General features: G+C 49.1%; 1 protein-coding gene across 7 annotated transcripts in view; it reads left to right on the top strand.

The window, feature by feature from the left end:
* Positions 1-563: 563 nt before the first annotated feature.
* The window catches only part of SH3KBP1 (SH3 domain containing kinase binding protein 1), a 334,334-nt gene continuing 314,362 nt past the window's right edge, over positions 564-20,535 (top strand). For 4 of the 7 annotated variants that reach the window (XM_043570580.1, XM_043570575.1, XM_043570578.1 and 1 more), the window contains exon 1: positions 624-1,019. In XM_043570580.1, coding sequence (XP_043426515.1) covers positions 1,016-1,019 — 4 coding nt within the window. In that variant the 5' untranslated portion in view covers positions 624-1,015. Of the gene's footprint in view, positions 1,020-20,535 lie in introns of all 7 variants that reach the window. The other 3 variants (XM_043570579.1, XM_043570581.1, XM_043570577.1) reach the window with 3 other exon arrangements.

The raw sequence follows: 20,535 nt of genomic DNA, 5'->3' as shown, positions 1-20,535 counted from the left end.
CCCACCGGCCCCTCTGCACCTTTCTCTGTCTTTCCGGATCTCCGTTCCACCGCCTCCTATACGCCGAATTCGCACTTGGCCTGCCTTTCCCATGCTGCCCTGAATGGATGTAGCATTTCCATCCTTCCATAGAGACCCCTTCTCCTGCCTTCCCAACAGCTCCCTCAGTGAAAGCTTAATCTGGGTTGCCTCGATCTCCGATCCCCGGGGTTACCTGCCGTCACCCTCAGCAGGTGTTCATTCCCTCACCTAGCCATGGTCTCCCCTACCCCAGCCCGTACACCTCTAGTCGCACCCTCCGGATCGGCCGCTTCCACCTTCTTTCCCACGTGCCCTTCCACTCGGACGCCCCCTCCCCCACGACCCCCCTTCCAGTCTCGAGGAGTCTCGCGGCATTTCCCCGGGCGTTAGCCGAGCCGCCTCGGGTGTGGGGTGGCCTCGTAGAGCAGGGTCCCTCCCCAGCGGGCGGTGAAGGGGGCGCCCGAGCGCCGCAGCCGCAGGGAGGCCGGGGGCGCCTGCCCCGGCCCCGCCCCGGACAGGCCCCGCCCACCCCGGGCCCGCCCCTCACTGGCCCCGCCCCCGCCTCGGCGGCCGCGCGTCCCCGGCAGGCCGAGCCGCAGGAGCCGCGGCGAGGAGGGGGGCGAGCGGGCTGCGCGGCCGCGGCTGCCGGGCGCTGGGCTGGGCGGCGCTTCTTCTCCTTTTTTTTTTTTTTTTCGCAATTTCCACTCGCGGGGAGCAGGAAACCCGGCGCAGCCGGGCGCAGCGGGCCGCGATGCAGCAGCAGCAACAGCAGCAACAGCAGGAATCACCCCGGGGCAGCAGCGGCAGCAGCAGCAGCAGAGGCAGCAGCGGGCGGCGCTGAGCCGCCGCCGCCGTCGCTACTGAGGAGAAAGCCGGCCCAGCCGCCGCCGCGTTCGGACCCCTGCGCCCCGAGCCCTGATCCCGGAGCCCGACCCCCGCGCCCGCCTCCGCCAACTTTCACGCTGCCTCGGCGGCCCGGCCCGGCTCGACGCCAATGGGTGAGTAGGGGGCTGCCGGCTCCCCGGTGCCCGGGCGCCCACCTCAGCCTGAGGGCGGCGCGCCTGTCCCGGGACTGCGGAGTCGGGAGGGCGCTCCGGGGGCAGGGCCCCGGCGGTGACACCGCGGTGGGCACTCTGCCTACCTCGCGCACCCCCGTTCACTCCCACTCGCGTCCCTGCCGAGCCCGCGCGGCACCGACCGGAACCCCGCGGGGTCCTGGGCGGAGGATCGCGGGCCGGCCCGGGGCGGCTGAGGCTGAGGGATGCAGGGGGTGTGGTTGGTTCTTCGGGTGGGCGGGGAGAGTTTTGTCTTGGCCATTTTCTCGCCCCAGCGCGCCCTTCTCTGCGCTGAGGACGTGGGTAATGGGAGCTGGTGGGCTCCGGCCCTGCGCGGGGGTTCGCGTTGTCTGTCCCTGGCCCCGCCGCGGGGGAAGCCAGAATCTCGGGGTCTCGGCGCGGCCAGGGACCGAGTTGCGTTTGCTGGGGGACGACGTGGTGGTGGGGGGGTGCGGGAAACGCCCCAGTACCCGGCTTGGCGTGCCATCCTCGGGTCCTGAGCGCCTGACGCGTCTCCCTTGGCGCCCCTCTTCTTCCCGGCCCTGACCCTCTCTCTGCCTGCCTTCTCTCAGCCTGGTGAGCTCTCCGCTGCGTGATGCTCAAAGGGCACTTCCTACATCCTCTAAGTCTGAAGGCTTGGGGAACTGGAGCCGGTGATCCAGTCCTCGATTTACTGGTGGAACATCAGTTCCAAGTAGGCAACTAACCATTAGGCCCCCTGGGTCCCATCTGGTGTAGACTGGCACATTGGAGCCACCTTGCCCAGAGGATGTGGCACCTTATTGGGCAAAGGACTTGTGATTGCCTGGGCTAGTAATCGTGTGGCCCATCCAGTTAATGTTCTTGCTGGCAGCCAATCTCTGTCTTTCATGCCTTTGGCAGATAATTTTAGGTGTTTCTAGGCCAGGCATAGGAAGGCTGTAGATGACGATAAATCATAATAAAGTGAGACCTTTCTGTGGGCAGGTAATAGGATTTGAGTAGGCGAGTCCAACAGTGATAGGTAAGCGGTCATAGGATGCCCCTGAAGACGGATGCAGTGGAAAAGGGGAGGTTTAACCCAATCAGTTGTTGACAGGCAGTTAAAATCCCATTTGTGGTCACTGCCATAAATGGTTTTCCTTTTCTAAAGTGGTGGCCATCCAATGGCCTCTCAGCTTCAATGTCACTTTTTTCTCAGTGCCCTTCTCTGGTCCCTGCACCACCTCCAGTCTATATTAGTTTCTCTGTCACCCTTCTCCTCTAGCACCTTTTTAAAAAGAGTGGTATTACATATTTATTTGAGTGTAACATTTATGTTCCCTACTGTAAGCTCCATGACTGTAGGGACAGAACTGCGTGGGTGCCGTTTTGCTCGGTGCTGTTTTCTTTGGTGCTTGGTATGGAGCAGGCCCTGAATAAATATTTATTGAATAAATGAATGAATGAGGGGGTATGAAACCCTCCTACTTGGTGGAAGACAAAATGCTTAGCTCAACACTCTTGTTTTGCTTTGCCATCTAATAAGATGATTTAGTTTATTAACAGAAGCATATACTTTAAACATTACTGATTACTTGAGTAACAGGTTGGTTTTTCCTGAGGTAACTGAAAGTGATTATTTTGATCACCTTTCCTTTTTTTGTGGGTCCCGAGAAGGTTGGACAAAAAAAGAAGTTAGATCCAAATGTCTTCTCCTGTGGCTGGACTGTGCTTTCTGTATCTCAGTGGGAAGAGGAGTCCAGTTTAAGAAGAAACAGACCTGTTTATTATTCGAGTCTGAACTGTTTTCATTATCCAGAGCCTCCTAAGAAAATTAGAGACTGCTTCTGCAGTTTATAGTCCTTTCAAGCTTAATCTTTTTTTTTTTTTTTTTTTACTGTAACCATTACAAAAGGGAGGGGGTGCAGAAACTGATTTTCATTTGTTTCAGGTGTTACTGCTTAGAGGCGATAAGATTAAAATGAATGCTGTCATTTAATTATTTAAAATGTTTAGGGGCGCCTGGGTGGCGCAGTCGGTTAAGCGTCCGACTTCAGCCAGGTCATGATCTCGCGGTCCGGGAGTTCGAGCCCCGCGTCAGGCTCTGGGCTGATGGCTCGGAGCCTGGAGCCTGTTTCCCATTCTGTGTCTCCCTCTCTCTCTGCCCCTCCCCCGTTCATGCTCTGTCTCTCTCTGTCCCAAAAATAAATAAACGTTGAAAAAAAAAATTTAATAAAAAAAAAATGTTTATAGTGGGGCTTAAGATGCCCATAGTTGTTTATGGCTAAAGATCGCCTGCTATTTTCTAAAGCGTCTTCAGCAGTGTATTTGGGATGAAGTACAGGTAGGTAACAGTTCGTTCTGCATGTCTTCCGATGGAGCCACCTAACAGTGCCGTTTCTGAAGCAGGTGTGTGTGTACACACAGGCGCCGCCCCCTTCCCCATCCCCAAGTCTCCTTGGTTTGCAAAAGATTTGTTCAGTGTATCAGTTTGATACATTTGCGTTCTCACCTGGCCTGGGAATGATTTTTCTGTTGATGGCGAACACAGTAAAACTGTCTTATGTAGTCTTTAATCTGAAAAAAACCTGAAGTGAAGCCAGTTAGTTGTAAAATGGCCTCTTAATGGAAGCCCGCTCAGAATGTGCCCTCGGAACTTGCAGGCAGATGCCTACAGTGTCAGATACGGGCAGAGCCTCTTGTAATTATGATCACACAAATGTTAATGATCCCAATCTGTGAACAGTGAAAGATTTGCAAGCCCAGCAAATGACTTTTGTTTAGAAAACTCCAGAATAACAACAAAGTTTGGACTGTTTTCAGCAATGTATTGTTTTGGTGAGAGATTGCTTTACGCTAAACTAAAGCAAAAATGAATGCAATGCACTGACCTTCACAGTCTAAAGTTAGAATTGGAAGAAAGACTCCACCTTTATCATTCATCACCTTTACTTTGCCCCTTCACGTCCATCAGGACACAGGCAGAACCTTGCTACCTTGCTGGTTGCACAGACCTTCAGTTCTTTTTGCATTACTGATATTCTCTCATCAGCTCTTATGTTTGAAATTGTTTTTTTTTTAATGTTTATGTATTTATTTTGAGCAAGCGAGAGAGAGAGAGAGAGAGAGCATGAGCAGGAGAGGGACAGAAAGAGAGGGAGAGAGAGGGGCTCCCAAGCAGGCTCCTCACTGCCCGTGCATAGCCCGATGTGGGGCTCAATCCACGAACCAGGAGAATCATGACCTGAGCCGAAAACAAGAGTCAAGACGCTTAACTGACTGAGCCACCCAGGTGCCCCTGAAATCGTTTTAAAGCAGGTTGCATACAGTGGCCAGCATTCATCCATTCATCCATCTCTCCATCCGGTATTTATTGACCTCCTGCTTTGGGCCAGGCATTGTGCTAGGAATGGGTGCACGACACACATAGACCTGCCAGCTTAGGCTTTTCCGGCTAGTGGGAGAGGTAGGCCTGAGTGCGATACTCATGACAATATGCAGTTATAAGCCCTGGTAGGTCTCGTGAAAGGAGATTAGAGAGGGGCAATGTGATTTAGGTTGCAGAGGGTAAGGGCAATGTCTTTGAGGAGATTGTGTTTGAGCTGAAATCTGAAAATTGGGTAGGAGTCATCACTGCCCTCCAGTACCCCCGTCAACACATCCGTAGTGGAACAAGCGGTTCTGCTCTCCTGGCAGTGACGGACAGCGTGCATCACGGGGAGCCGCGTCGGACAGGACCCCGCGTAGGACTGGGCCTGTGGGAGGGGCTTTAGGGGAGTGTTTAAGGAAGCCAGGTGATCTCTGGATTGGATGCTGGCTGGAAGTGAGGGATTTCCACGGTAGGGGGTCTTCATGCATCTTCCTGAGAAGCAGGGAAGACCAGAGAAAGGCTGTGATGGGTAAAGGAGCAGCAGTCGCTCCTATTGGCCAGGATTCGGGGATGTGTGGAGACTGTTGTGGTTTGGACAAGGTTCACTTGTTCTCCGTGTTCGGACAGGATTACAGAGTGGTCTTGTTTTTGTCTTGTCCCATCCTGGTCACAGAGTGGCCTTGTCTGATGTTGGTGTTCTGGGGAAATTGCTTGTTCAATGGGAGACTGCCGGGCCAGCTCCTGGCCGGCAGGGGCTGCTTTTCTGAGTTAACTAAGAGATAAATGGGGGGAGGGAAAAGGAGTCGAGGGTGGGGGAGGGGAGGAGAATGCCTTTCTAGGTATACTTTGTGGCTACTTCCTTAATACGGGCCAGCTCTAGTCTGGGGACTGTTCAACATTAAGCACAATGGACAACTGAAATGCCATCCCAGAGAAGGGATACAGAGTCACACGGAGCAAGCTGCTGAGAGCCAATAAGTCAGGATGGCTCTTAACGGGAAAGACGCAGGGCAGAAAAATACTGGAATCCTGGCATTGTGAGAGGAGAGTCTAATGCAGGGTTCTCAAGAGTGTGGTCCCCCAGCATCAGCCTCCTTGGGATCTTGTTAAAGATACAAATTCTCTGGCCCCAATTCTGCCTACTGAATGATGAACTGGGGTAGGGTGGGGAGCCTAGCAATCTGTGTTTTAAGGAGCCCTCCAGGTGGTTCTGATGCATGGTCAAGGTCGGGGGTGGACCTTCTTGCCGTGCAGGTGAGAAAGCTGAGGTCCAGAGTATGTGGGTCACTGAAGGGTAGTACCTGGGCACTCTGGTCAAATATAAGATGCTGTTACAAGTGACACATGGCCTTAGAGAAGGAGAAAAATATGCTCCTAGTTCAGAACAAACCTCGTATGGAATCACTAGAACAGTACAGTGTTGATTCTGCCGTGAATCTGGTCCATGCCAGACCTCCAACACCCAGGCATTAGTGACACTAGCTGGCTCATCTCAGTGTCTCTTGGACTTTTACCGGAGTATCACATAGGCCTTCGCCATCATCCTTCTTTGCCCTCCGTCCTCTTTAGAAGGGACGTTACGATACATTGTTAGCATTGTTAGGGTTTTTGATCTTTGTTCCTCATTTTCTGTACCGGTACCTGTATTAGTTTCTGATTGCTGCTGTAATAAATTACCAAAAACTTGGTGCCCCAAAATGCCATAAGTTTATTGTCTTTAAAGTTCTGGAGGTCAGAAGTCCAACACAGGTCTCACTGGGCTAAGATCAAAATGTGGGCAGGGCTGCATTCCTGCCGGAGGCTCTAGGGGAGAATCCCTTTCCTCGCTTCGTCGTTTCCAGAGTCTTCTGCATTCCTTGGCTCACGGCCTACTTCCATCTTCCAAGCCAGCCGTGGCCGGTCAAGTCTCTTTCATAGCACATCCCTCTGATACTGACTCTTCTGCTTTTCTCTTCCGTGCTGAAGGAGGGCAGGAACTGCATCACTTTGGTCGTTGTGTCCCTGTGCTGGCACATGGGAAGCCCCAAGTTAATATTGATTGAATGAATTATTTTTCCTAACCTTCTAGCTAACTTTATCCAGGTGTTTCTTGGACACCTCAAACAGAGCATGCTACACGCGGAGCTCAGCATTTCTCCTCCCCGTCCCCCACTTCCTGGAGGATATCACTGCCTTTCCCACCACTTCCATAGGTGTTCTCCTCTTGGTCTTGCCTCCTCTTTTTTCCCATCTCCTCTCTCTCCGTTCTTTCCAGTGTACAGTCAAGCCCAAATGTTTCTGGAATGCTTTAGAAACATTTCTGCAGATGCTTTAGATCCTGAATGCCTTAGCAAAGCCTTTGGGGAGCTTGGCGGCCATGCCTGCCTTTTTTCCATGCTTGTTCAGGCCTCTGAGCCTTTGCCATGCAGTTCCTTTCCATTCATGGGGAAGGGATTTCATTCTCTTCTCTGCCTTGTAGTCCCTCTGTAGTCCCTCTGTAGTCCCTCTGTGTTAGTTTCCTCTTGCTGCTGTGATAAGATACTACAAACTCAGTGGCTTAAAACAACATAAATTTGTAATCTTACACTTCTGGAGGTCAGAGGTCCAAACTGGGTCTTACTGGGTTGATATCAAGGTGTGGGCAGGGCTGTGTTCCTTCTGGAGGCTCTCAGGGAGAGTCCATTTCCTTGCCTTTTCCAGCTTCTGGAAGAAGCGCTCACGTTCCTTGGCTTGTGGCCACATCACTCTAACCTCTGCTTCTGTCTTCACATCTCCTCTTTTACTCTGAACTTCCTGCCTTCCTTTTATAAAGACCATTGTGTTCTATTGGGCCTACCTGGGTAATTCAGGCTACCCTTCCCATCTCAAGCCCCTTCGCTTAATCTGTCTGCAAAATCCTTTTTACCACAGAAGGTAACATTCACAGGTTCTGCGGATTCGGATGTGAGTGTCTTTGAGGGGCTGTTAGCAGCCTGCCACACCCCTTGTTCATCTTTTGAGGCCTGCTCCGAAGGGTGCTATATAACATGTCGTCTTGTATTAAGTCTGTTCATCTCTGACAGGGTGTCCCCAACTACATTGCCCTGGCTCATTGCCTGGCACACGGGAAGTGCCATATGTTACTGAATGAATGAATGAGTAACCCTTTCACCCAAGTATGGTTACTGCTTGAAATTCTCCTAGGCTATTGGCTGCCAGGAGTGTGTGTGCAATTCTGTAAGATCCCCCAGGCACGGTGTGCTGACAAGGTCTGTTTGCCGACAGTTCATGGTGGCCCGCACTGCGGTGGATGAGAAGGGTAACGCCACATGGAGTGTGGCTTCGACAAAGAACTGCAAGTTCAAGATGGAAAATTCTCTCTGGCAGTGGTTCTCAACTGGGGGCGATTTTGCCCCCCAGAAGGACATTTGGCAATGTTTGGAGACGCTTGGTTGTCACAGCTGGTGGGGGAGGGCAGGCTGCTGGCGTCTGGGGCCAGGGGTCGGGGATGCTGCTACACATGCTACAATGTACAGGACAGCCCCCCAATGGTTATCCAGCCCCCAAAGTTGGGGCAGCCTGCTCTGAGCGTTACACAGATGGTTGAAACACCGTTTCCTTCCTTCATCATCAGCTGCTCCGGACACAAGGTTTCCTCTGGAGCCACAGCCTTTGTTTTATGAATAAACCCAGAAGTCACTGCAAAGCAGGGCTCTTTGGCATTCTTTCACCATTTTGTTCTGTGAGTAGAAAGTGTCTTAACACAGCTCATTGCATCTCTTCTGTCAATCCCTGGGTTGCAGAGTTGTTAAACTTATTTCTCCCGTGTTTGGCTCCCCTGATGTTTTGCCTTCCTGGTGGGATGTGCTTGTGTGCCGGGTGGCAGATGGTGGGTCCTTCTGCCACTCACACATGGGTCTCTGGAACTGAAGTGCTAGAAAGGTCCTTGGCAGTCATGGCAGCCCACACCATCAGATGATGGAACTGAGACTCTGAGAGGCAAAGTGCATGGTCCCCTAGCTGCAGGGCCCGGCTCCCTTTAAATAGGAAAGAGCTAGCAACTTATATAGGTAGGTGCTCAGTAAATATCAGGCTCCTGCTTCCCCCATTGAAGCTCTTTCTACTAGCTGTTTCCTTGGTAAATTAAAAACAAAACAACTTTATTGAGTTACAATTCACATGTCTTACAATTCACCCATCGAAAGTGTGAAGTTCAGTGGTTTTTGGTATATTACGTTATTAATTTTTAAAATCATGGTAATATGGATATAACAAAATTTGCCATTGCAACCATTTTTAAGTCCGCAGCTCAGCGGCGTTAAGTACATTCACAGTCTTGTGCACCCAGCACTACTATCTATTTCGAAAAGTTTTTCATCACCCCTTCCTGGCAAGTTTCTAACTTGAAGCATAGAATCCAGATCCCCTGGGGGTTCCTGGCTGCCCAGGCATTTTGGAGAACACCTGGTAGAAGTCCAAGGGTCCCAGTTGAGATTCCAAAGGAATACAGGAAGAGGGAAAGTATGGTTTTGCTGTTTTTACATGTGTTTGGTCACCGTCTCCTTTGGGAGGCACTTCAGTTTGACTCTGTCCCTCCAGCCACCTCCCTTGGTTACATCCCTCTCGTCCTCTTGGGGGAATTGTGAATATCCTTTTCTATCCTGAAGCATTTGTGAGTTAGTTGCTTGGGTAACTTCCTTGGCAATTACTGGGATTCATCAGGATATTTCAGTCACGGGAGAAAGCACTGCACTGCCAAACTGACCCCTCCAATCCACACGTAGAGTCGAGAGTTGCATGTTTCTTTGCCTGAATTCCTTTAGCTGGCAAAGGTATGCGGGCACCCCAGGTGATTATGAGAAGTTGGTTTTCAACTTGATTGTTATTGTATGGGTAAATATCTTGCAGGAAAGCCAATAGTTTTCATTAGGGGACACTTCAGCAAAGCAAAATGTATCTCGTGGACCTTCCTGGGGTGATAAACTGTGCTATGTTTAGCTTCGGGAAGAAAAAACACTAATAACAAAAAAAAATCCTCACTAATATTTGTCCTCACTGAACTGCATTCAGTTGGCAAGAAAAGCCCAGTAAAGGCCTTAAGCTGATTTCCTTCCAGTGGCCATGGAAGTGGTGGGGCCACCGCAGGAGGCTGGCCTGCCCCCAGGTGAGGGACAGAGTGGCAAGATGAAGTGCTATTCAGTTCATACTGCTGTTCTTTCCTCAGTAGCTTGGATTAAATGCTATAAATGTTGACGTCTCATTAATTACTCATTTTGCTTAACAAATTTAAGTCTTTAAGCACCGGAGTACAGCATGTATAGACATTTTAAATCACCATCTCCTTAGATTTCAACTATTTATCAGTCGGTATGCAAACATCAGCCCTTGTGTTTTTGCTGGATTTTTCTAGACTGTTCTAGACTTGGAAGACTTGGGGCCCTGTTCTAGGTCTGGTCCTCTGGGGCTGCACTAGTTTTATCCATCACACACCCACTCCCTGTGTGACAAGTCTTTAATTAGCTTAGTGTCCTCCCTAATTATTCCAGCTAGTTCTCATTTTTGTGCCTAGAGCTCAAAGGAGGTGCTTAAATGTTTTGGATAAGAACTGGGAAAGGCCTTCTTGGCTTTGCTGTCCCCTCTTCTTAGCCGGCTTCTTCACGGATATTCATTTTCTTCACCAGACTGTTCTGGACGCTACCTTCTGCTTGAGCATTTTACATGCTAGCTTCTGAGTAAAATTCCTTTGACATGAATGGCTTCATAAATGGGCGTTGCGTTTCTCCTGTTGTGATCATTCAGAAATCAAAACCCCAAACCGCTCTTCATAACAAACAAAATGGGATCATTTTTCACTTAACCAGTGATTTCTCACTGCCCCTTTGTTCTCCATAAAATATTAGATGGACAACAGACGTGTCACCCCAAATACAGTCCGTCAGGTAGCTCATTGTTGACCCTTGAGCAGGTTGGGCCGAGCAAGTGGTGGGGAATTGATGGTGATGTTTTAGCTTAATTGCTGCCTTTGTCAGCAAAGAAATGAAAAGAAAGTACTTAGCTGGTGGGGGGGGTGCTGGGTCTGGGGAGAGAATGGGAGTAGGGGTGTCCCCAGTGGAGGACACAATTTGCACAGGGAAGGAGTTCACCTGTTTGTTGGGGATTGAGACTATAGCTACTTGCTGGGGAATTTTCAAAACATTTTTAAATGTAATTTCATTTTTTTGTAATGAAAAGTGCTCACAATGACACGTCTCTTTCTGAATCTCAGCCCTCCAGTTCTCTGGTGATTCCTCCCCCGTCCCCTGACCAAGGCTGTCTGTGTTTTATTTCTTCCAAAATCTTCCAGGCAGAGTTCATGCCTGTAGCAGCGGACGTGTATTTCTGTTATTTCTCCCTCCTTCTATGCGATGAGGTCATGGTTAATCGCAGATAGGAGAACTTCTGTGTAGCTGGTGGCTTCCTCCACTAGGGATGTGCACCAGAACTCTATGTCTGGGTCCTCCTCGTCTGATTTTGGTGGACCGATGGGCATATTTTGGAAGAGCTCCCTAGGAGAATGTGCTGTGTACTCCTGACTCTCAACTGATCTAGGTTTCTTAACTGGTAGAAACTTTGTCCTGGATCTTAACTGATCGAGACCACGCTTCTTAACTGGGTTAGGACTCTCTCCTGCTTCATATTGCAGACGTGCAGTAAGGACTTTCTTCAAGTGAGGAGGCGAAGCAGAGCCTGTTACCTGGAAAGGAGGGCTTATTACAGGGTTACAGGGGCCTCTCTTGCACCCCAAGGGTCCCAAGAAGCCCCAGAACCAGGGATGGGTTAACTGCCCCATGTGCCATCTCGCCTTCTCTCCTCCCCTCCTCCCTGCCCCTGTCCCCTTTCTTCTCTCTGCGCATTTCATTCATGGGGCATGTGCCACAGTTCCAGCCGCTTGTTAAGAGTGACTTGATTGTTCATTCCAGTTCCAAATTCCCATTAGCCAGGCTGAGCCCACTGGAGTCCATGTCGCTCCCGAAGATACACAGGTGGTTGCTGTGGGCCCACTTCTAGGAGGAGAAGGACGCACCTGGTTCCAGTCCCCTGATCTGAATGAAGCCCTGTCCTGGGAGCAGTGCTTGGTGAGATGGGGGTACCTGGGGGCCACTCTTGGGGCGTGCACTATATACGAGGATGCTTGAAAGCCGTAAGCCAGAATACCTGAAAGTGCCCCGTTGCCCATTTTCTCTTGACAAAGGGGTGATGAGTGTGAGGCGGTGCTAGAGCCTTTGACATTGTCCCATCCATCTTTGGAGCCCCTTTCATAAGGCTCCCCTGAGGAAGGGCTCCTGGCCCTGTCGGGCACAGTTGTGCTTCTGAGTGATTAATGGGGTTATTTTTATCCTTTGAGACCCCAATCGTGTAAAAAAGCATAGATGTGACTTCGGAGGCATTTGGATGGGTTGATGATAGCACACTGTGGGGGTGGGGTACAGTTGTGACACTTTCTGGCTCTTTTAGGGAACCTGTGGGTTCTTAAATGGAGGAAGAGATGAAGACATTGTGAAAAACAGCCACTGCCTGGCAAGGTAACCGCCCAGTCAGAGAGATGAAGGGGAAAGGGGGCAGGGGACTGTCATCCAAAGTCTGGCGGGCTACCTCTGTCCAACCTCATGCCTTCTCTCCTCTCCACTTTTCTCCCCCACCCTTTCTCGGTCCCGTCAGCCATCTCTCATCCCTCACCACCCCCACCCACTCCATCTCTCCCTTCTACCCTCCCTGCCTCTTCCCTTCACATTTCCGGGTTGTCTCTCTCTTCCTCTGCTGCCTTCCAAGTAACCCCTCTTCCCACCTTCCCCCACCTTCTCCCTGCCACATTCTCTCCCTCCTAACTTCTCTTCCCTCTCTTTTTTCTTTGTCCCCACCCCTTCCTGCCCCCCAGCACCTTCTGTCTTCTCCTCCCCCACCTTCTCTCTTCTCCCACCCTCCATGTCAACCCCCACCCTCTGTCTTCACCCCTCTCCCCATACCTTCCCTTTACTCCTTGCTCTTTCCCCAATTTTCTCTTCCCTCAGACCCTCTCTGTCTGACCTTCGCTGTCTGTCCACCGATCCCCCATCCCCCCACCCTCTTCTGACCCTCCCTCTCTCCCACTCTTTCTCTCCTGCCCTTCCCTGGGGCCCCTCTCTTTTTCCTCCCTTTCTCCTCTGCCTTTCTTTCCACCTCTTCACCGCCCCCTCCTCTCTCTTCCTCGCCCCTCCTCTCCGTCCCTCTTCTCACCCACATTCACCCTCCTGCATATCCTGCTTCTCCACATCCCTGCCTTTCCCTGCCCTTCTTACTGATCCCTCTTTTGCCTCTCTCCACTTCCTCCTCCCTCTCTTTTCCCACCCCTTTCCCTCCCATCTCCTCCCCAGCACCTCTTCCTCTCTCTCCTCCTGGCCAGCTCTCTCTCTCTCTCTGTCTCCCTCCCCCAACTCCCGTTCACTGTCGAAACCCTTCTTCTCACACCCCTCCCATTGCTTCCTCAGAGCCCTCTCCCACTGCCATTGCCGGGGCCTCTGGACTTTCTGCCAATGTCACCAGTGCACCGTCCACCATCGCCACCTCCTTTGCTCAGTAAAAGTAGTGTGGCCGGTGAGACTGGCTTTTATTCAGAGCAGTCTAAGGTCACAGAGGCCACACGAGGAGGTGTGGTCCCCCGGGGAAGAAGAAACCTTTGAAGAGTGGTCCCTGGGAGGGCCTTGGGAGGAGCTCCCGCCATCGCTGGGGGAGGGGGTGGGGCGCAGGCTCACCATCTCAAGGGAGGGGCTCACCTTCCAGCACCTGCACGGAGGGGGTGGATTCTAGGCTGTTTCTTCTTCTAGCTCCAGTGTTCTCGAACCTTACATTTTTTGTTTATAAATATAGCGACTGTGTTATAGGATTTAGAAAATAAGAAGCAGGAGAATTTGAATTGGCGACCCATACTGTACTCCGATACAACCACTGTCATTTTATTTTGGTGTGGGTCTTTTTAGGCTTTTTGCTATGTACTTGTAGCTATATGTGCATGGATTGTAATAGATATAATTGTATGGCCTGGTGTTTATTTACCTTCATAGTCATCTTCGAAGCCAGTATTTTTAGTTGCTGAATATCTGGCTTCTGGATCTCGATTTATGTCACCATTTCCCTGTCACTTGAGCATTTATGTTGTTTCCATAATCTTGATATTATAAATAGGGATGTGACGGACATAATTTTCCTTTTTGTCCTTTAAGAAATTCAGGTTGTAGGCAGGGTGACGTTTTATATCCATTCTTTATTTCCATTACCCTCTGAATGACTAGAATGGCCGATGATGATGATAACGAAGAGGACTTGAGTCCATGGGGATTAGTGCATGTGGATCGGTGGGATGCTTGCTGTCCCTGTGCTTGCTTTCAGTTTTAGCTCAAGAAACTATGTGCTCATATGGCTTCTTATCCCTTCTCCACTATATGTGCTTCCATCCGTGTGTGTGTGTGTGTGTGTGTGTGTGTGTGTGAGAGAGAGAGAGAGAGAGAGAGAGAGAGGGAGACAGAGAGACAGAGAGACAGAGAGACAGAGAGACAGAGACGGGAGAGGTGGGAGAGAGACACCTCTGAAGGAGACTGCTGCGAGGCTTTCATAGTCCACAGCACTGTACCCTTTCCAGTGTACCATTTTGAGGTGATTAATCCTGGTTTAGCATTCAAGTGTGAGATTAGGGTACACACAGTGAAAGGTGAAACCCTTGGGAGTTTGGTTCCTTCTCTTTCTTTTCCCCTTCCCTTCCTCCTTTGACTTCGTGCCCTGGCTGGCATTGAAAGGAACTTTGTTTCCCAGAACCTTATGGAAAACTGTGTCCTGCAGGCCCTGGGTCCTCAAGGTGACTTTATATTTCTCTGGGATATGGGTCTAAGTCCCGTGCTGATGAAGGAAATATCGTGGCTGTAATAACCCCTTTGTGGTTTCTGAGCTTAGCTTTGTGTCATTGTCATACGCTTCCCTAAAAATATTATGCTTTTAGCTTCAAACAGTGCAAGGTAAGGCTGGTTAGAACCCCAGGATCCAGGCTAGAAGAACCATCTCAAAGCCTTGGCTTCATGATGCATCAGTTTCGTTAATGAACAGCATTGTGCTAAGTATGTATTCCTCAGCCGGCAAGTATATGCCATATGTCAGCTCATGTACCTCAAAAAATGAGTTGAGTATTTATGATGCCCTCTCAGGGGCAAGTTTCTGTGAAAGTTCTAAACTTCATGATAGTACATGATGGAGAGAGAGCATTGGTGACTACCCTGTACCACACACTTTCTCCCTTTGTTACCTTTTCAGATTGTGAACATAAACCAGCCCGTACTGGTAGAATAAACAAGACAGTTGACTCAATATTGCCATATACTGGAATTCAATTAAATTCTACAAGTGTTTATTGAGTGCCTGTTAAGTGTAAGATTCGATAACCAGAGGAACTCAGAGATATCTAAAGTTCCGCTCAGTGACACATTTTAGTTAACTTTCATTTCCCTTAGTGGGAGGGAGCCTGTGATGTGATTATTTCATGAACCACACAATGAAATCAGCAGTTAAACCAAAGGCTGTTGGTTTGAAGAGAGTCTCTTTATCCAGAAAGAGGAAAGGTGTTAATTTGAGGAACACGCATCAAGTTAGAAGACAACTTTCTGAGATCCGACGGTGTTTAGTCGGTCTCTGAACCTCCCTCCACCCTGGAGGTCTAGAGAGAAACCAGATAGAGCAGCGTTTCTCAAATGAGTAATGTAGAAGGCCCCTTGACAGGGAAAGTGGTTTCCAAGAATTCCTGTTTTGTCTTAAATGTTTGAACGTGTTTGTTAGCTTTTATTTATTTATTGCTTATTGTGGTCAACTGTGAGTGACATAAAATTGACCATTTTTACCATTCTCGTGTATAGTTCAGTGGCATTAAGTGCATTCACATTGTCGTACAACTGTCACCACCGTCCTTCTCCAGAGCTTTTTAATCTTCCCCACCTGAAACTCCATGCTTCTTAAGCACTAACTCCCTCCACCTCCCCCTCCTCCAGCCCTGGCAACCACTATTCTCCTTTCTGTGTCTGTGATTTTGACCCACTACAGGTACTTCATGTAAATGGAATCATCGAGTATTGGTCCTTTTGTGACTGGCTTATTTCACTTGGTGTAAGGTCTTCAGGGTTCATCCATGTTGTAGCCTGTGCCAGAATTTCCTTCCTTTTTAATTGCCTTAAAATTTAATAACGATAGTACTGGAAAATCCAGACACTTAGCTAGATATAAGCTCCTTTTGGCTTTTAGCTCATTTGTAAGTATAAACCTGGCACAGATTTGCAAATTAAGTATAAATTAACCCAATAGAGCTGAAGTCAACACTAATAGGAGACACGATGGTGCGTTTCAGAAATGACGTTGATGCTGGTGATGTGACATGGTCACATCTGCTTAAAGTGGCACGGTCTTTTGAGTTCACTTGCCTCTCCCTTCTCTTTTGTCTTTTCACACTATGGTGAGAATCCGTCCTCCACAGGCCTTTTCACTTCACGCGATGCCTTCAAAACAGTTCGGAAAGTGATAAGGTATTTGATACACACAAGACTATATGTAATGTGGATGGTGTCAAGAGTCATTATAAAATAGATACTCAGAACCCATTCCCTCAAGTGCACTCTGGCTCAGTCCTCTGTCCCTGCCTTCTCTGGAGGAGAAGACCATCATGGGTCTGGTTTTTGTTGTTGTTTTTTTTTAAAGTAGGCTCTGTAGAGCCCAGTGAGGAGCCTACTTAAAAAAAAAAAAAAAAAAAAAAGCCCAATGCCGGGCTTGAATTCACGACCCTGAGATCAAGAGTCAGACGCTTAACCGACTGAGCCGCCCAGGCTCATGGACATCATGGGTCATCATGGGTCTTTTTTAAAACATCATCATTCCCTTCTTCTTTAACAAATAGTTTTAGCATTTCCACATACATCTCCTAAAAACATGTTATCTGGTTTTGCTTGGTTTTAGTTTTTTTTTAAACTGGCACCAAACTGCACAGAGACTTGTGATTTGCTTGTTGTCTCTCATTTTATAGTTTGTGTATTTATTATTGTATATTTATCCTTTCTCCTAGTGGTGGACTTTTCATCGCTTCTGGTGTTTTGCTACTATGAATGGACTTCCTATCACCATTTAATAGATGTCTCTAGGTACACGTGTAAAATATGTTTTTTAAAGGCATATAGCAAGGAGTGATTTTGCTGGCTTTCAAGTTGCTGGATTTCCGAAGTGGTTGTTCCAGAATATTCTCCCAGTGAATGAGTGGATGAACAAACTAATGAATGAAGAAGAGAACATATTTATTGAAGGAGAGAATATATGAGCTTTAGAAGAGAACGCCACATTGGTTTTCAAAGTGTGTAATCTCAGAGTGTAAACATTTCTGCTGTTCCCGTGTCCGCCGACATTTGGTATCCCAGATATATTAGGGCTTAGGCTAAGTGGCTGTCACAGAGACCCCAAGATAGCATAGCTGTCTATTTTCCTCTCGGGCGACTGCCTGCTGACCCCAGGACTGTTGAGGATGAGTGAATGGCTTTGCTCTGCAGGGTCATCGGGGTCAGGTTCCTTCTGTCTTGTCGCCCTCTCCACCTTTCGTAGGGCGTTACCTTTGTGGCGGCGTGGTAGGAGCTGGCTCACCTTCCCTGGTCTGCCTTCTGGCCCAGGGCCCCAGGGTGAGAGGAAGGTGGAGGGCGAGCAGCTCCTCTCTTTAAAGGACGTGACTTGGAAACTGTCATTCCCCAGCACAGCCCATTGGTGAGAATTTAGCTACAGTCTTAGCCCTAGCTGCAGGTGGGTCTGGGGGATGTGATTTCCACCTGGCTGGCCGCGTGCCCCGCACACACCGGGGGTGGGGGTATTAATTTCTTATTCCTGCTGTAACAAATGACCACAAACTTAATGGCTTAAAATGACACAGAATTGTTGTCTTCTAGTTAGGGAGGTCAGGAGTCCATGATAGGTCGGCAGGGTTGCGTTCCTTCCGCAGGCTATAGGGCAGGATCTAACCCCTGCCTTTTGTAGCTTGTGGGGGCCGCTACACTCCTTAGCTAATGGTCCCTTCCTCACCTCAGTCCCACCTCCTCCTCTGTCCTCACATCCTCTCTGGCTCATCTGCTTTCCTCTTCCATGTTTTAAGGCCCTTGTCATGACGGTGGGCCCACCCAGGTAATCCAGGATAATCTCCCCATCTCAAGGTCCTCAGCTTCATCTCACCTGCAGAGTCCTCTCTGCCTGGTTAGGTAACATATTCACAGGTCCTGGGAATTAGCATAGGGACACGTTTGGGGGTGCCATTACTCTACCGTGGAAGGAGGGAAGGGTTCTGTTTCTCAAACGAAGAGGGGGATACTGGGAGGTACTCATCAGTCTCTGCTGCATCATATGGCTGCACTTTTGCCAATCTCATGGCTGTGGGTGTATTTTGAAAGTATTAAATCGTCAGAGCTGGTGAACTTTCTGAAGACGGGATTTCATTCTCTTACCTTGTGATTCCCAGGGTTCACGTGTCTAAATAACGACAAAAGCAAACCGTATATTGGAGGTCTACTTTTTTCCTCACGAGTGTCCATGCCCTCCGTCTGTCTTCCGTTTGCCGCATTCCTTTTGTGAAGGCCATTTCCAACCGCTGGCCTGCTTGTAGTTTCTCCTCAGGAAAGCCCACGGAGCAGCTGCCATCGCTAGGATTAAATACATGGTGTGTATTAGGAGCGTGGCACAGAGTAGGGGCTCAGATGAGTTACCAATAAACAGCCAAAAAGGCCCCACTAGCACACTGTGCCAGAGCCCTCAGATATGTGAGACGCCCTCATACATTCTGTGCATGTGGTAGGTGCACTGATCATACTCCCCTATCCCACTAGCTTTGGGCCCCCCAACTTTTGTGTCCCATCTGTTGTGTGTGTGTGTGTGTGTGTGTGTGTATGAAAGAGACAGAGACACACAGATTTTTTGGGGGTGTGTTTTATAGACTGAATGTTTGTGTCCCCACAAAGTTAATATGTTGAAACCCTAATCTCCAATGAGATGGTATTTGGAGGTCAGACTTTTTAAAAATAAATGTTTATTTATTTTAGAAAGATTGAGAGAGAGAGAGTGAATGTGAGCGGGGAAGGGGCAGAGAGTGTGACAGAGGGTCTGAAGCAGGCTCTGCACTGACAGCAACTGAGCCCGGTCTGGGGTTCGAACTCACAAACCAAACTGTGAGATCATGACTTGAACCAAAGTTGGACACTCAACCAACTGAGCCACCCAGGCACCCCTGGAGGTGGGACTTTTGGGAGGTAATTAGGTTATGAGAGTGGAACCCTCGTGAGGGAGTTAGTGCCCTTATCAGAAGAGACCGAAAAGACCTTGCTTTCTCCCCCTCCCCCTCCCTCTCCCCCAGACACTGTATATGGATGCCAGGAAGAGGGTTCTCACCAGAACCTGATGTGCTGGCACAGTGATCTTGGACTTCCAGCCTGAAGAACCGTAAGGAGTAAATGTTTGTTGTTGAAGTTACCCAGTGTCTGGTGTTCTGGTTAGAGCAGCCCATGCCAACTAAGACAGCATGGAAGAGAGCGGTGAACGTGAGAACTCTGGTGTATCTGTCAGTCCCGGACTTTGTCTTTGGTGGAAGACTGCAGATGTTTACAGCAGTGTTGATAGTTACACAGAAGTTTTGGAATAAAACTCAGAAGGATCTGAAATTACACATTTATTCCTTCTATCAGAACGGCACTTGTTGGGATGAGCACTGGGTGTTGTATGGAAACCAGTTTGACAATAAATTATATTAAAAAAGAAATAAAATAATAAGAATTCAGCCATTTATATGAAGAAAAAAAAGGAATGTAGAAATAATATGAAAACAAATGCCTCCAATGAATTCACAATGTCTTAAAATGGTGTGCTGAACTGAGTTGCCTGGACTGAGGTTGGGTGCTGGGAACACTGGGCTTCTGAGTAGTATGGTTGTGGAGAGGGTCTGTACTATAGATGGTGTTCTGGAAATTCAGTGTAGAAAATGATCTTAAGATTGTTAGGAGCTGTGAGAGCCACATCAGATCTCATCGTGGCCTGTGGTGTTTTACAAGTCTCAAATTGCTACTGTTTGGGAATCTGGTTGATATTTCCATAACATCTCAGATCCCTAGCTGCTCTTAGAGCCCAGGTCTTCTGGTATCCTTGGGCTGGCGTTCCTCCTTGGTTGCAGTTGTGGCAGCTCTGTTCAGGTGGGTGAACATGTGAATTTGGTTTGCCATGCTCCCCACCACTCCCTGTTGCCTCCCAGACATGAGCTGCAATTGGAAGTCAGTTGCTGGAGACAATCAGGCTTATTATGCTGTTGTTCCTGGATCTTCTTAACTTTTTGGGTGTCCTGACTACCCGAGTAGACCATTGAGTTGGCTTTCAAACACCCCTAGCCTCAACACTGTGAATTCTCTCCTGAAATTACAATAACATTTTGCTCTCCTTGCTGGGGGCTGGATCATTCTTTCAGAGATAGTTGCCGAAAACTTGCAGGTCACAGGGATTGTGTGAACCTCTAGGTAGAACCGCTATTTAATGACTGACTCCAGGTCACTCTCCTTTGAATGTTCCTGTCACAACTAGCAGGGTTGGTATGTTGTTTTTCATCTGATAACCTTGGTCCCACCATGTCTCTGCCTGGCCCATGAGTGAGAAATGCGAATAGTTTCCAGTATCCCAGGCTCTTCCCATTCACCTGAGCTGTAATTTGAGCACCACAACACCACCAGTGCCTGCTGCACTTTCTTTAGGCTTGGTTCTCGTCATTGACCTTGGTGCTGACGTGTGTGTTGGCTCTATGCTGGCTGTGCCTTGGGAGCTGGTGTTTTAAAATAGATTGTCCTGTCAAGAGCACCCAGGTGGTGGACCTTCAGTGGTAGGGAGAGCTATTTAAAGGCGTAGCATGACTGGAGAGTTCTGAACCAACCCAATGAGGGATGTCTTTCAGGGGCCAGATGTAGATAAGTGAGACCAGGGCCAGTTTGGGGAATGCTGTGGGAAAGCAAGTTTCTCCACTCTGAGAGGAGGCAGGGGTGGTGGTGGGGAGCAGTAGGGAGGAACAGGGAGGTGGAGTGGGCTCTCATCTGATTTCTGTGCTAACTCGGGTCCTCCCCATCTCCCCACAAC

This window comes from Prionailurus bengalensis, chromosome X (assembly GCF_016509475.1).
Source record: "Prionailurus bengalensis isolate Pbe53 chromosome X, Fcat_Pben_1.1_paternal_pri, whole genome shotgun sequence".
Lineage (NCBI taxonomy): Eukaryota > Metazoa > Chordata > Mammalia > Carnivora > Felidae > Prionailurus > Prionailurus bengalensis.
Note: the sequence above shows the minus strand (reverse complement) of the source record. Positions and strands in the feature narration are given on the sequence as shown.